The sequence below is a fragment of the Canis aureus genome, chromosome X (assembly GCF_053574225.1).
Source record: "Canis aureus isolate CA01 chromosome X, VMU_Caureus_v.1.0, whole genome shotgun sequence".
NCBI lineage: Eukaryota > Metazoa > Chordata > Mammalia > Carnivora > Canidae > Canis > Canis aureus.
In genome coordinates, this window is record NC_135649.1 from 114,289,513 (window position 1) to 114,304,287 (window position 14,775).

The window sequence follows — 14,775 nt, forward strand, 5'->3', positions numbered from 1 at the left end:
ATAGGGCTCAAGTTTGGTTATAGAAGCCTACAAAGTTCTCAAGTGAGTCCTTACAGCTACAAAAACATGTTCTGTATATAAAATTTATTATAATTACCTAATGTTCCAGCTCTGTCCTTCAGATAGCAAACATACGAATTAACAGAAATAAAGTACCAGTGGCATACGAAAAATACATGTCATTTTGGTGTAAGCTGTAAGATCTTGACACCATGACAGAAATTTTGATGGGAAGGAGAGGAGGCTGAGGTAGAAGCAGCATGTGTAAGCCACGTGCCACGCACATAATCAGCTTACTGAATTCCCTGCACAACCATGCAATGCAGGCAACATCCTGAGTCTACAGGTAAGGAATCTGAGGTCAGAGAACTTGCCCAAAGGCACACAAGCAGAAAGGGAGAGAGACAGGATTCAGGCAGGACTGTAGGCCCCAAAAGACATCCTCTTCCTATGCTTCCCTAGGAAACGAGAATTGAAATGAAGAACTAGTGAATGAACAAAGAGCAGCCCTTACCTTCTCAGGGAATCAACAGTCCAAACACATCAAGAAAGTAACTGAAGATAAACGACGCACGACTAAAACTAAACTTTCATACATTGTTTAATATCTGTTCCAAAACAATAGGCTTAACAATTACCTCGAGCTCTTTGACACGATTGACAGAATGATTAAGTTCTTCCTTTTTTGAGTTAATAGCACTGAGCTCCTCTTGCAAATGTATAGCTTTTTCTGAAAGAAAGAGCCAACCAATTAACATCATGTTTTCCTAGTGAATACAAATCATTTCATAATTTATGGCAGTAGGTCAGGCCTAATGACTATTATTCCATTATTTAAAGAGCAGATGTCAGAGTCAAAAAAAATATCAGCAGGCAGGCAAGAAATAAGCCCTTTTACTCAACAGGTGATGGGAAGTTAGTTGTAACGGTCAAATATGTGGCAAACTTCCTCCTGCTACACACCCTCATCACTTACAGGAGCGCATGGCCCTCCTGCCAACAGGTCTGAATTTCCTTGAAGACAGAGATTTGTCTGTTGTGATTTTATAGTTACCATTTTATCATTTTTGCTTCATTTAACACAAGTCTATGTAGATATATCAGAAAAACACTTTGCTGACTATATGATGGTACAGATACCCAAATAGGCATTAGCCTCCACGAGACAGCTGCGAAGGAGCAGCCCCATGCTGAGTGACCTTGCTGGTCAGTATCAAGTACCTAGCCCTGGTGTCCTCCCAAGAGTCCATTTAAAATTGCCACTGAAAGTTTAACTTCTTGTCATCAGTCTGTTTCTAGAAATATATTAAAATGTAAAATATCTCAAAGATTGAAAAATTATTCAACTTTCCTAGTCTCAGGCTAATGTATACAAGAGTATAACAGGTTACAGGTCAAGTGAAAAAATCATGAAGAATAAAAATACATTAGAAGTACAGGAAATAAGAAACTAGATCACAGGGACAGAGAAGTTAAAATTTTCCTTAGTTTCTCATGGTTAAGAGTAATATTTACTGGATGACAGTAAGCTGCTGCCACCTTCTTGAGAATCACATTTATCAAAATACACCGAAATAAAGTTGGATAAAATCCTACTGATAAATTACTGGCCTTTGGGAATATACAAAAGGTTAAGCACTAAGGTTCACAAAAATGTAGTTAAGACAGTATTTTTTTATTTTGTAAAATTAAAATAACAAACAACATATCATTTTTGTAGTAACAAGATAGTGTAAGCTGTGTCTTTTTTAGAATATAGAACAGGCCCAACTAGGAAACCAACAGCCTACACATCGGCGCTGAAAAATACAGCTTGCCCCCAGAGTCACCTTTATTCTTCCTTTCATCGTCAATCAGCCTGTTAGTTCTGGCGATGTAGTCGTCCTTTAGTTCGAGTTGATACCTACGAATCAGAAGAACTAAACATGAGCTCCCTGTCACAATCCTGGATGGTCTACCATCAACACGTGAGCTTATCTATGACACCTGGGGCACATAAGGGCATCAACCACGGTGACACGTAAACCCCAGGCTCTCTCAAGACTAAAGCCAGGGATCTGAATTCTCAACATCAAAGGTCCGTCCGTAAACCTCTGCTATGATCCTATAAATTCGGTCCCAAAACTCAATCACACAAAGTGAAGGGCTCTGTTGTCATGAGGTTACTGAGAGCAGGGATTCCTCTTGGTCTCGACAGATGCCAAGAAGTAAATTAAGGTAACGTGACAGACACTAAATCCCAGATGATAACCAAGTCAGTCACTTGCAATTCACCTATCCCACATCCCCTCTTCTTAGGTAAGAACTTTTGCCCTTCAAGACTGAGCACAGTATTGAGAGCACCAACTGCCAACAGCATCAGACCTGAATTAGTGGTACCCAAAGGCACATCTCAAGGGGCTTCCACCATCTCCACCAGCTGTTAGCAGTCAACTTTCTGGTTCAGAGGTCAGAGAAAGGAAATGAAAGAGAAGTGCTCCTATGATATCCCCCCAACTTCAACACTTGCTAACGGCTGAGGACACCCAAAGCCAGACAAATGATACCAAACAGTTCACTGCATCCACAGCTATGCAAAGTTAAAGCACACATTTTTCTCATTTGTCACAGTTTAACAACTAGAGTTACTTCAGTGTTTGCTAGTATGTTAGAGGAGCAGATATAAAACATGTAGATAAAATCCATTTCAAAACTGATACAAAGAAAAGGTGCTGCTTTTCCTTTTTAACAGAATTCTTTTATTTTATTTTATTTTTTATGATAGTCACACACACACACAGAGAGAGGCAGAGACACAGGCAGAGGGAGAAGGAGGCTCCATGCACTGGGAGCCCGACATGGGATTCGATCCCGGGTCTCCAGGATCGCGCCCTGGGCCAAAGGCAGGCGCCAAACCGCTGCGCCACCCAGGGATCCCCAACAGAATTCTTTTAAACAATAACCTCCAGAAACCTTTGCGGGTACTATGTAATGGAATTCCAATGACAAATTATGAGCAAGGCAATAAAAAGGAGACCAATGACCTTAATCAGAGGAGCTGAGTGGAGTCATCTCTTCACTACACATGCATTTACTCAATTGGTATCAACTGAGCACTTATTATGTGCCAGATGCTATACCACGCACTGGAGGGAAAGTTTCCATATGGGCTTAATGTATTTGCACAAAGGTATTATTCACCAGAACACAAAACTCAGGCTATAGGAAAGCCCCAGGGACCACACTTGTCCACATTCTCCTCTCCTATGCTGTTTTTTTGCTTCATATGATTATTTGGCTTTTTTCTGGATTTTGGCTTTCCAGAACCTTGAAGGAATACGAGGCACATGATAGATAAACACTCTAACCAGGTAAGAAGACCAAAGTAGGGATCCCTGCGTGGCTCAGCGGTTTAGTGCCTGCCTTTGGCTCAGGGCGTGGTCCTGGAGACCCAGGATCGAGTCCCACATTGGGGTCCCTGCATGGAGCCTGCTTCTCCCTCTGCCTGTGTCTCTGCCTCTCTCTCTCTCTCTCTCTCTCTCTGTGTCTCTCATGAATAAATAAAATATTAAAAAAAAAGACGAATGTATACATTATTGCCTATCCCCATCTTAGTGCCAGTATGAGGAGAAAACAGAACAGAAAGTGATTTTAATTCCAACTTTACAGCTGCTTAGCCGTGCAAAATGAGCAAGTGCTAAGGTTCCCTAAAAATTGAAGCAAACCTTAGGCCCTCAGTAAGTGTCAGAGAAGCTACAAATAAGAATGAGCAGAGGATGCCATTCTCTGTATCTTTTTAAACTCATCTTAAATAATCAAGGGAAAGGCTTGATTACTAATGAAAATATGTTTTTTAAACATTGAATTTTGCCATCATTTATCTGTCTTATCTACTTCATCAGTGTTGCCATGTTTCTAGCAACTTATTTTAACACAGGATTCCTTTAAAAATGCCAAGCAATTACTTGAGAAGTTCATTCTTGAGCTTCTGGTCATAGCTCTCCTCAATGCTCTTTATATTCAGCTCCCGCTTCCTAAGTGCATCAGTTATGCTTTTATTTTGTTCTTCTTGTAGCCTTTGAGCCCTGAAATTAGCAAAAATAGAGAAAGCAAATAAGGAAACCACGACATCTGAAGTAAGAAACTTTATGGGGAAAAAATAACTTGTGTTTTAGTTCCACAGGCTAAAACTGTAATATGGCTACCACTGCCAGGAAATAAACTGTAAGAACCTGAAGTCCTCCATCTATTTTATGAACTGACTCAGTTCATAAACAAGCAGATGGAATTACCTGGTGGCACCTGGCTAAAGGCAGTGTGAATGTATCAAGACCAAAGTGGTTGCTTATAGAAGATGATCCACACTCAAAAAGGGTTACAGGGGATAAATGGTCATAATCAATTTAGGGGTAAAAGGGTGAGGTTTTTAGTTACAAAGCTACAAACCAAACTCTAGTGTACTTAAATGCTTGTTTCTTCTAGAATATTATTTCTAACTGTGAGACTTAATTGACTAGCCCATAAGAATTATAGATAGAAGATTTGTTTCCGGCATTTAAAAAATCCATCAATTGAAGGTTGAAAAGAGTGCCAAAATAGCAAACGATGGATGAGTCCATTAGAACCTCCAAATCCGAAGAATGGGAGTGCTTTTCATGGGGAGACCTTCAATCACCCACAAAACCAATTCCAGAGCCTAGGATCAGGTTCACAAGTACTTAGTCTAAACGGTAGTGAGGAGGGCTACAAACACTCTGTTCCAAGCAAAGGATAAAGGCTTTGTGTTAGAGGATCCCTGGGTGGTTCAGGGGTTTAGCGCCTGCCTTTGGCCCAGGGTGTGATCCTGGAGTCCCGGGATCGAGTCCCACATCGGGCTCCCTGCATGGAGCCTGCTTCTCCCTCTGCCTGTGTCTCTGCCTCTCTCTATAGATCATGAATAAATAAAATCTTTTTTTTTTTTTTTAATGAATAAATAAAATCTTAAAAAAAAAAAAAGGCTTTGCGTTAGAGCTCCCTCTCCTGACTAATCTTAAACCAAAGGAGCATTAAATCCATTTATTTCATTTAATAGACTTAGACAAGAGAAGTAGGGGACGACGAGGTAGGGAAGTGATTATATAATTATGATTATATCAAGAATCTGCCCAAATTTTGTTCCTTTTCTTTTTTCTCTCGTTATCAATGTGTCATTTTAGTATCGCCAAAAGGAGAGTAAGGTAGGCAGAGAGAAATCAAACGAACAGAGCCTATGTAAATGAAAAAACAACATTAATAAAGATGGAGACAAACTCTTAAAATCAGATTCCTGGAGTATCTATGAATGTCAAGATCCCAGATGGCAAAGAAAGCTTATTCCACCAAATATAGACTGGTGAGGGGGGTATTAATCCCAGGTAAGATTTGAAGGATGATACATCTGTGAGCACTTAGAAAAAGTAACACACACACCAGGAGAAATAGTTTCACCCGATACAAGTCAAGTCAGAGCCACCATATTTCCTTTTTCCTTTTTCTTTCTTTTTCTATTTTTGACAGCAGAACAAGTAAAGGAGGAAGGTCTAGGTATCTAGAATTCAGTTGCTATGTGCACATCAAAACTATTAGATCTGAATGACCAAACGTAAAGGAGAAACACAGGATTTGTTAAAGCATTATTAGCTCCTTCAAATTATGTGTCTGGTCTTACTGTAGCCCAATGATGGCACCTCATTCTGTGTCTCATCCTCACGTGTAATATTTCATAAGCAAAACCTCTTTCTCTTAAATTGTGCCTTTTAAAACTAGGTGTTGTCACTTCTACAACCAAAAACTCTACTTAGCAATTAGCAGACTATTAAGATACATATTTAGTTCTTTTAAATCTCATTCATTTCGAATATCTGAAACGAATACGTTACTCACAATTCAAAAGCTTCGATTCGTTGTTTCAGCTCTGCTTCTCTGCCTCTTAGCAAATCTATATCTTTTAGTAGAAGCTGCCTCTGAGCATAAATTTCTTTGGTTTCAATCTGTGTATGAAAGCATTAATTTTTAGCAAGCAAGCTAAAGAAAATAAAAACAGATCTGAACCCATATACTGCTTCCTAAATTCCAGAGAACAAACTACAGACATTTAAGGTTACAATTTCCCTTTCAAGAGGTTCCAATTTGAGGTATGCTTTTTGCCTATTCCTTACCCAACCATGTGTTCCCTTCCTCAATGATTGTTAAACTCCATTATCCTGTATTCCTAACATCCCTGGTCTATTTATTCTACTTAACATCTCTCAGACACTTAAAATTTGGGTAAGTGCTTTGGCAAGAAAAAAATGACACAAAATATAAGTTTAGCAATAAAACTTCAAAAGAATAGAATTTGCCTGATTCTGTTGCTGTAAGAAAGTTTCAGTTCCTGAGTCATTCTAACTCAGTGGTAGCAAGCTGAATGAATGAGTCACACTTCCATTTGTGTGTTTGCTGAGCAAGGATTCACTAAATACCTAGCATGTGTCAAACAGCACACTCGGAGCTAGACAGAGAAAGATGAACAGATACAGAATCTTTACAAAATTCACAGCTTAGGGAGAGAGAAATAATCACACTATGATATGATGATTTTATAATCAAAATACATAAAGACTCTGTGGCAGGAGTGACACCTGGATGAGTCTGTCAGCAGGAGTTCAGGGGAGGCACCACAAGGAGGTGACATTCAAGATGGATTTGGATGGCCAAAAGTCTCATTAGGGACAGAAGAAGGGCATACCAGGTGGTGGACTAAAGATAGATGATTTGCATGAGGATGGCCATCTTCTCCAAAGTCGTCAGTTAACTAAATGAATATTCTGGTCTGGTAACTGGTTTGGACTAGGAAGTCACCAGTCTTGAGGATGTAGTTGTTAATCTAAACGTAATCCCATCATCTCAAAGACAGTGCTTCCAACATTTATTTTTATAGGAGCCCAATCACCAGAAATGTATGGGAGGATGCAATCAGCATGAAATAACAAGGTCTGAATTGCCCAGAGCAAAGGGGGGGCGGTGTGTGCTGGGAGGGAGCCCTTCTACTTTCAACAGCTTCTGACGGGAGCAGTTCTGGCTGAACTTGGGAGACAGCATTCCAAATTCAGGCTGGTTTAAGATAGCCCCTTGGGAAAGGAATCGGGTTTTCCTAAAAGAGTGGACCCCATGCCTCCTGCTGCTCCTCAGCCTTTCCACCTCCTGTCCAGTCATTTTCTGGGAGAGAAAAACAAATGGCCACCCGCCTGACTTCCGCAGTCCTGGATTCCACTACTCCTGGGACTTTGCCCTTTGATCCCATGGCAGCACACTGTTTTGTTTCCAGTCTGACACCTACAACCCTCTCCTCTTGGCCCATGCTGCTTCTTCCACCTGTCGGGATCCCCAGACCTAGTCCTTGATGTCTCTGACACTGTCACACAGCCTTCCCTGCTCCCCTGGGTTAGTAGGCACCCACCTTCCCCCGCTCTAGTTTCCTTCACCATCCCACCAAACCCCAAGGTCTTTAAATAGGCTGCTTTTCTCAAGCCAAGTAAATGCAATTCTATAAAGTGCCACTCCCCCAAGCGCCTCTATCTTTCTACCCTCGCTAACCTTACAAACCTTCCCAAGAACTGTAACAGAACAGTAGCCTACAAGTACTTGGTTTGGTCTGTATCAGTGGCAGGCTGCCCATCTCAGTTGGGTCCCTCAACAGTTTCATCAATCCTGTCTGCTTTAGATGGTTGCTCTGCCTCTACCTCTACAGAGCCATTCCACAACTGGTGATCCTCTTCTTGAAGCTGCCCTCCTAACCCTCAAATCTGCCCAAGATGATGGAGCTTATTCCACATGAGTTCCTCATAATCCCCACCTGGATGTTTGCACCTGCAGTTCATACTTCCAGCAGTTTTGGAGGAAGATAGTCTACATATCCTTTTTTAAGGCCGATCCTTCCACTTGTGCTCTTGACCCCAGTCCCTAGTACTCCCTGGAGGGCTCCATCTCGTCTAACCGCCTGCGTCCCAACCCACTCTCAGACCTTGAGCCAAACTACTAACAGCTGCATGAAACAGACACCAAATAGATAAATGTAAAATGTTACCTCCTGGTGCTTTTGAATTCTCTCAAGAGCCAACCTTTCACGAGAAATGAAGGCTTCAGATTTGGCTCGTAAAGCTTGCTCAAATTGGTTCCGAAACTTGGCTAATTCCTTCTCAGCCTTTCTTTTCTCTTCCATTTTAATTTTTGCTACTTCAGTATCTTTAAAATACTTCAACTGCCAAGTGATCACAAATAATTGTAAATACCAGTAATTTTTCTAAAGAAATAACTTCTCTCTTCATGGTTAGGTTTAACACTAATGCTCCACTTATATTTAGTTTGACTCATCATTAGTTTCATCTCATTCACTGTACCTCTAGGATTCATTCAAAAGGCATAAACAGTAACATCAACTAGAAAGAAAAATCAAATGTGCAAGAGTTTATCACAATAAGGATTCTAGATTTTTTTCTCCTTATACGTAAGATGAAGACATTTAAAATACAAGCACAACTATCACTCTTGCTAATAACAAGACAGAGCTTACCTTGTGACACATTTCTGCCTGAAGTTGTTGTTCTATTTCTTTCTTATATTCATTTAACTTTATTTCTAAAGATTCTAACTTGGGACGCTGAGGGCTAGCATCTGCAAACTGATCATCAATAAGCTGAAGCTTTTCCGCTTTAAAAAAAAAACACACACACACAGGAAGTTAAGATAGAGAAATGTGGTCAGGTGAACAAGAGGCTGGAGCTCTGTTCAAAAGCAAAGAGTATGCTTCGGAGAAAGTGTAGGGATCTCTGCAATTTACTTGGAAACATCAAAAAATTAAGATGGATTAATGGATGGGACCGAGAAGTGACCGAGCAAATATAACACAAATTTACTGGGAGAATCTAGGTATAGAAGTGTTCAGTGTGCAACTGTTTCAACCCTTCCATATGTCTGAAAATTTTCATCATCAGATGTCCGGGGAAGAGAAAGCAGAGAGTACAAGTCAGAAAACACTGGCATCTCTTTCCAGTCCCTGAGTGCCAAGGCAGAGCACACTTTCAGTGGACTTTGGTTAAAGGGGACTTATGCATTCAAAACCCTGACCTCAAAATAACTCAAAGATCACCATATTTCCACTCTGCTTTACAGAGAAGGAAATAGTGGTCCCTACACTCTGAGTCCTACAGGGCTAAGCAACTATGTGATGGTGGAACCAGGACTGAAACCAGTTTACTGACTGTCTCTCACTGCAGTGCTCTCTCCAGTAGACCCACAGCCCTCCCACCAACTGTGGATCAGAATCAACAATGTGCAGAATGCCTGGACCCCGAAGGCATCTTGGTCATGTGGAACATCAACATCCACCAGAAAGGATGCCTAGGAAAAAAGGTTGGCAGAAGTAGATTAAGATTGGCAGTGTTCATCTCTTTAGAGAATTTGAGACATATTTTCATTTACTTCTCTGTATTTTCCAAATGCTCTGTAATTGTGCTGTTCAATATAGGACTCTCTAGTCACATGCAGCCACTGAGTAGATGAAATGTGACCATCTGAACTGACATGTGGTCTAAGTATAAAAGACACACCAGATTTCAAGGACTGCGCACAGAAATTCTATCTAAAATAACCTCAATTGTTTTATACTGATTGGTCATATTGATTATTTTGGTTATACTGGGTTTAAATAAAATATATTAAAACAAATTTGCCTGTGGGTTTGTTTTGTTTTTACTATGGCTAGAAGGAAATTAAAAATTGCACATGTGTTGGGCAGCCCGGGTGGCTCAGCGGTTTAGTGCCACCTTCAGCCCAGGGCCTGATCCTGGAGACCTGGGATCAAGTCCCACATCAGGCTCCCTGCATGGAGCCTGCTTCTCCCTCTGCCTGTGTCTCTGCCTCTCTCTCTCTCTGTGTCTCTCATGAATAAATAAATAAAATCTTAAAAAAAAAAACTTGCACGTGGCTCATATTATTGGACAGCAGTGCTCTAGAACAAGCACGTACCATGTTCCCAGTAGAATAAAATCCATGCCAAAATAAATTAAAGGCCAAATTATACAGTGTAGCTTTTATAAATTATAGACTTATCTTCTTACAGGTTAGAAGCCCCGTTACTCCTTAAGACTCAGGCAGCATCACAAAACTGAGTAATCACATAATTTTAAAAACCTTGGACTCTGATAGCAGTTCTGCACCAGAGCGAGTGTTTCCAGGTTGCTGTAATTCTGGGGACTACCATTTCCTCAACTGTAAATTGAAGTGATACACCGCTGACTTCTCTAACCTCTGTGCCATGCGAGTCATCTAGGACTTTCTCACTTAGTGGCAATAAAACAAAGTTAGAAGCGACACAAGGAAGAATGTGTCAGTTATGAGCGGTTGAACACAGCACACAAGGAAGAATGTGGGCCTTTGGATTCCCCCAAGATTTGGAAAGTGTGGCCTTAGCGGTCACGAGGAGAGGCAGCAGTACTGGAGAGCAGGTCAGGTCCCTTCTCCCAACGAGACTCCAGAGGAAAGGAGTGCCTCTGCCACCCGGGAGTCACATCCCTCCCAGTCAAGGAACAAGCAGAATACAGTAGATCAGATCATTTCATCATTTGAAGACAAAACAGAACAATTAAAATTCCAAAAGAAGGCTAGTTACCAAGAGAGTCTTTGCCAGGAAATGCCAAGCTGGTCTGAGTCTCCGCATCACAGCTTGCCTTGGACTGATGATAATCTGCCAATTCTCTTAAAAAGTGCAGGAGAAAACCTAAGAGACACAAAGTGTATAACACAGTTTTGCTGCACAAATTTCTTTCATTTAACCATTGCTCAGTCATGGTTTATGTAATCTTTCTTTTAAAGATTTTATTTATTCATGAGAGAGACAGAGAGAGAGAGGGAGGGAGGGAGGGGCAGAGGGAGAAGCAGGCTCCATGCAGGGAGCCCGACGTGGGACTCGATTCCAGGTCTCAAGGATCACGCCCTGGGCCAAAGGCGGCGCTAAACCGCTGGGCCACCCGGGCTGCCCCATAATCTTGGTTTTAAGACATTATCTTTTTTTTTTTTGCATTATTTTATGAATCTTTAAAGAATCATTTCTAAGGAAAGGCCTTTGCAAACATGACAAGACTAGAAGCAATAAGGAGAAATATTTATCAATCTAACAACGTAAAAATTAGAGACCTGTATGGCATGAAATGAAATCAAAAGACACGTGATACACTGGAAAAAAATATTTGGAGGACTATGAAAACAGGACTAGGTTTCACAATATCAAAGAGCTCTTACAATTCAGTAAGAAAAAAATGGAAAAAATGGAACAAGACACGGACAAAGTTTACACAAAAAATGTTTAACTGTCAAATGTGAACAAAATTATAAATAAATGCAAAATAATACAACAGAGAGACTGTGTTTTCCCAGTAAGATTGCTAAGATTAAAAACACAGGCATATGGGACTTCTGGAAAGATAGGAGATTCTAAACTCACCTCCTCCCACGGACATACCTAGATAACACAGCAATGGAACTAGTCCAGAAAACAAACCCAAACACTGGCAGAACAGACATTCCGCGGTTAATCACCGAGAGGAACCACACTGAAAATGGTAGGATGGGCAGAGACACAGTTGGGAACCAAACTAAACACCAACTGGAGGGACACTACAAGCACAGAGAAGAGAGGGGAGCAGATCCCAGCCACACCAGACACAGGAGACCTGCATTGGAAAGAGGAGTCCTCATATCCTTTGGCTTTACAAAGCAATGGAGCTTGACTTTGCAGGTTTTTACAATCAGCAGGGCTTAACTCCAGGTACCTTGAAAATCAGTGGCCTTAGCTCTGGGAGAGCGGAGGACAATAGGAAATGGAGTCCCCACCCTTAAAGAGCCAGCCTAACAAACAACCCCACAGATACAGCATAGAAGCAGCAGTTTGAAAAGCTCCTGGGGTACACCTACCTGGAAGCAGATTTATTTACTAATCTCAGAACCTGTGTTGGAGGAGCAGAGATCTTAAGGATACATCTCCAAGAACAGAAGAGCTACCAGGGGCCATTTCTTCCCAGACCCCCAAGTCCAGATAGCCAGACACTTCAGAACGGCATGGAGCACCCCCTCCCCAAACCTACCTTACTACCACCAACCAGCTCCCGTGTTCTCCTGTGGATCTGCCTCATCCAATGCCCAAATGGCAGGAATCCCTCCAAAGCAACTCCTGCCATGATATATCCCACAAGCAGCCATTACAAGGTGACTCCTGCCCTGGAAATAGGAGAAGATAACCACACACACCAGTTCAACTACAGCCCCAGCAAATGGATTTAGGGCAGACATCTGCTCTGTCAGCCCCACCCACCAGCAACCTTTCAGGGGAAAACACAAAGAGAAAGCCCTGCATGTCAGGTTGGGCTCACTGCACCCCCAGTCAGCAGATGGGGAGGCAGGCATCTGATTGGACTGCTGGCCCTGCCCACCAACAAAAGCCTCTCAAGGGACAAGGCAGGGAGAACATCTTGCAGGCTGGTTACTACCACAGCCCCAGGAAAACAGGCAAAGAGCAGGGATCTGGTCTGACCGCTGACACCACCCAACTACGATCCCATTTCAACTCCAGACTGGCCCTTTAACACCACAGGGACCAAACCCTGCCCACAACAGGTAAAGTGGGCCACTATAGCTGACTGAAGGCAAACATGGCTCAGCTACAATCAGGGCATACATAACCCATGTAGGAGATACCTCTGAAGTGTCTGGTTCTGGTAAACAGAGGACATTGTGCTACAGGGCACCACAGAACCTCTTCTTCATAAGGCCACTATATTCAAGAAAAGGAGGCACAACTGACTTTCTTAACACAGAGAAACAGAAAGACAAAATGAGGAGATAGATGAACATATCCTAAATGAAAGAACAGGACAAAACCAGAGCAAAAGAGCAAAATGAAATGGAGATAAGCAACATACCTGATAAAAAATTCAAAGTCATGGTAATAAAGATACTCGATGGACTTGAGAAAAGAGGAGAGGATCTCAATGGGATCATCATCAAAGAGATAGAAAATAGAACCAATCAGAGATGAAGAGATCAACTGAAATTAAAAATACACTAGAGGGAATCACAATAGCAGATTATTATTATTATTTTTTTTTAAGAAAAAAGAACAATAAATACTAAGAATAGGTTAAGGGAACTCCGCAACACCATCAAGCCTAATAACATTCACATCATAGGGATCCCAGAAGGAGAAGAGGGCAAAAGGGGACTGAAAATTTATTTGAAGACATAATAGCTGAGAACATCCTTAATCTGGGGAGGGAAATAGAAATCCAGATTCAAGAGGCATAGAGAATGCCCAACAAAATCAACCCAGGAAGATCCACCCCAAGACACATAATTAAAATGGAAAAAAGTAATGATAGAGAATTTTAAAAGCAGCAAAAGAAAAGTTACATACAAGAGCAAACCAAAAAGGCTTCAGCTGACTTTTTAGCATAAATTTTGCAGGCCAGATGAAAGTGGCAGGATATGTTCAAAGTGCTAAAAGGAAAGAAACCTGCAACCACACATACTCTACCCAGCAAGGCTATCATTCAGAATAGGATAAGTAAAGAGTTTCCCCAGACAAAAAGTTAAGGAGTTCATTACCACTAAGCCAGCCCTATAAGAAATGTTAAAGGGAGTTCTTTTAATTTTAAGAGATGGCCATAATCAGGAATAAGAAAATTACAAAAGGAAAAATTTTCACAATACAAACATAATAAAAGTACATTAATCAGTTATAAAACCAGCATGGAGGGATGCCTGGGTGGCTCAGCGGTTGAGCAGCTGCCTTTGGCTCAGGGCATGATCCCAGATTGCCGGGATCGAGTCCCACATCAGGCTCCCTGCATGGAGCCTGCTTCTCCCTCTGCCTATGTCTCTGCCTCTCTGTGTCTCTCATGAATAAATAAATAAAATCTTAAAAAAAAAAACAAACAAACCAGCATGGAGATTAAAGTACAAAAGCAGTAAAAATCAGTTATATCTGTAAAAATCAGTCGAGATTCACCAAATAAAGAGGTAAAGCATGACATCATAATACATAAAATGTGGGGAGGTAAGAGGGGAAAAAATTAGTGCTTTTAGAATGGGCTCAAATTTAAGCAACCATCAACTTAATACAATAATGCTATATGCAAAAAATGTTAATATGAGCCTAAATATAGGGGCACCTGGCTGGCTCAGTGGTTGAGTGTCTGCCTTCAGCTCAGGGTGTGATCCTGGGATCAAATCCCACATCAGGCTCTCCGCGGGGAGCCTGCTTCTATCTCTGCCTATGTCTCCGCCTCTCTGTGTCTCTCTTGAATAAATAAAATCTTAAAAAAATATATATTAGCCTAAATATAACCACAAATCAAAAACCAGTGATATGCAAAAAATAAAGAGAAAAGAATCTAAGTATATCACTAAAGAAAGCCAACAAACTGAGCATAGCAAGAAAAGGAACGGAGAACAACCATACAACATGTAATAAAATGGCACTAAGTACATACCTATTAATACTTACTTTCAATGTGAATGGACTAAATGCTCCAATCAAAAGACACAGGGTGACTGAATGGACCAAAAAGAAAAACTCATCTATGTGGCATGTGGGTGGCTCAGCTGGCTAATAATCAATTTTATTTATTTACTCATGAGAGACACAGAAAGAGAGACAGAGACATAGGCAGAGGGAGAAGCAGGCTCCCCACAAGGAGCCCAATGTGGGACTCGATCCTGGACCCCGGGATCATGCCCTGAGCCAAA

General features: G+C 41.3%; 1 protein-coding gene across 8 annotated transcripts in view; it reads right to left on the reverse strand.

Moving 5' to 3' along the window:
• OFD1 (OFD1 centriole and centriolar satellite protein) overlaps positions 1–14,775 on the reverse strand; it is a 54,148-nt gene that overhangs the window by 17,982 nt on the left and 21,391 nt on the right. For 5 of the 8 annotated variants that reach the window (XM_077887461.1, XM_077887458.1, XM_077887455.1 and 2 more), the window contains 7 exons: positions 10,646–10,753; positions 8,549–8,685; positions 8,063–8,236; positions 5,881–5,987; positions 3,945–4,064; positions 1,830–1,903; positions 639–730 (listed from right to left, as the gene is read on the reverse strand). In XM_077887461.1, the coding sequence (XP_077743587.1) occupies positions 639–730; positions 1,830–1,903; positions 3,945–4,064; positions 5,881–5,987; positions 8,063–8,236; positions 8,549–8,685; positions 10,646–10,753 (812 nt within the window). The remainder of the gene's footprint in view (positions 1–638; positions 731–1,829; positions 1,904–3,944; positions 4,065–5,880; positions 5,988–8,062; positions 8,237–8,548; positions 8,686–10,645; positions 10,754–14,775) is intronic. The other 3 variants (XM_077887462.1, XM_077887459.1, XM_077887463.1) reach the window with 2 other exon arrangements.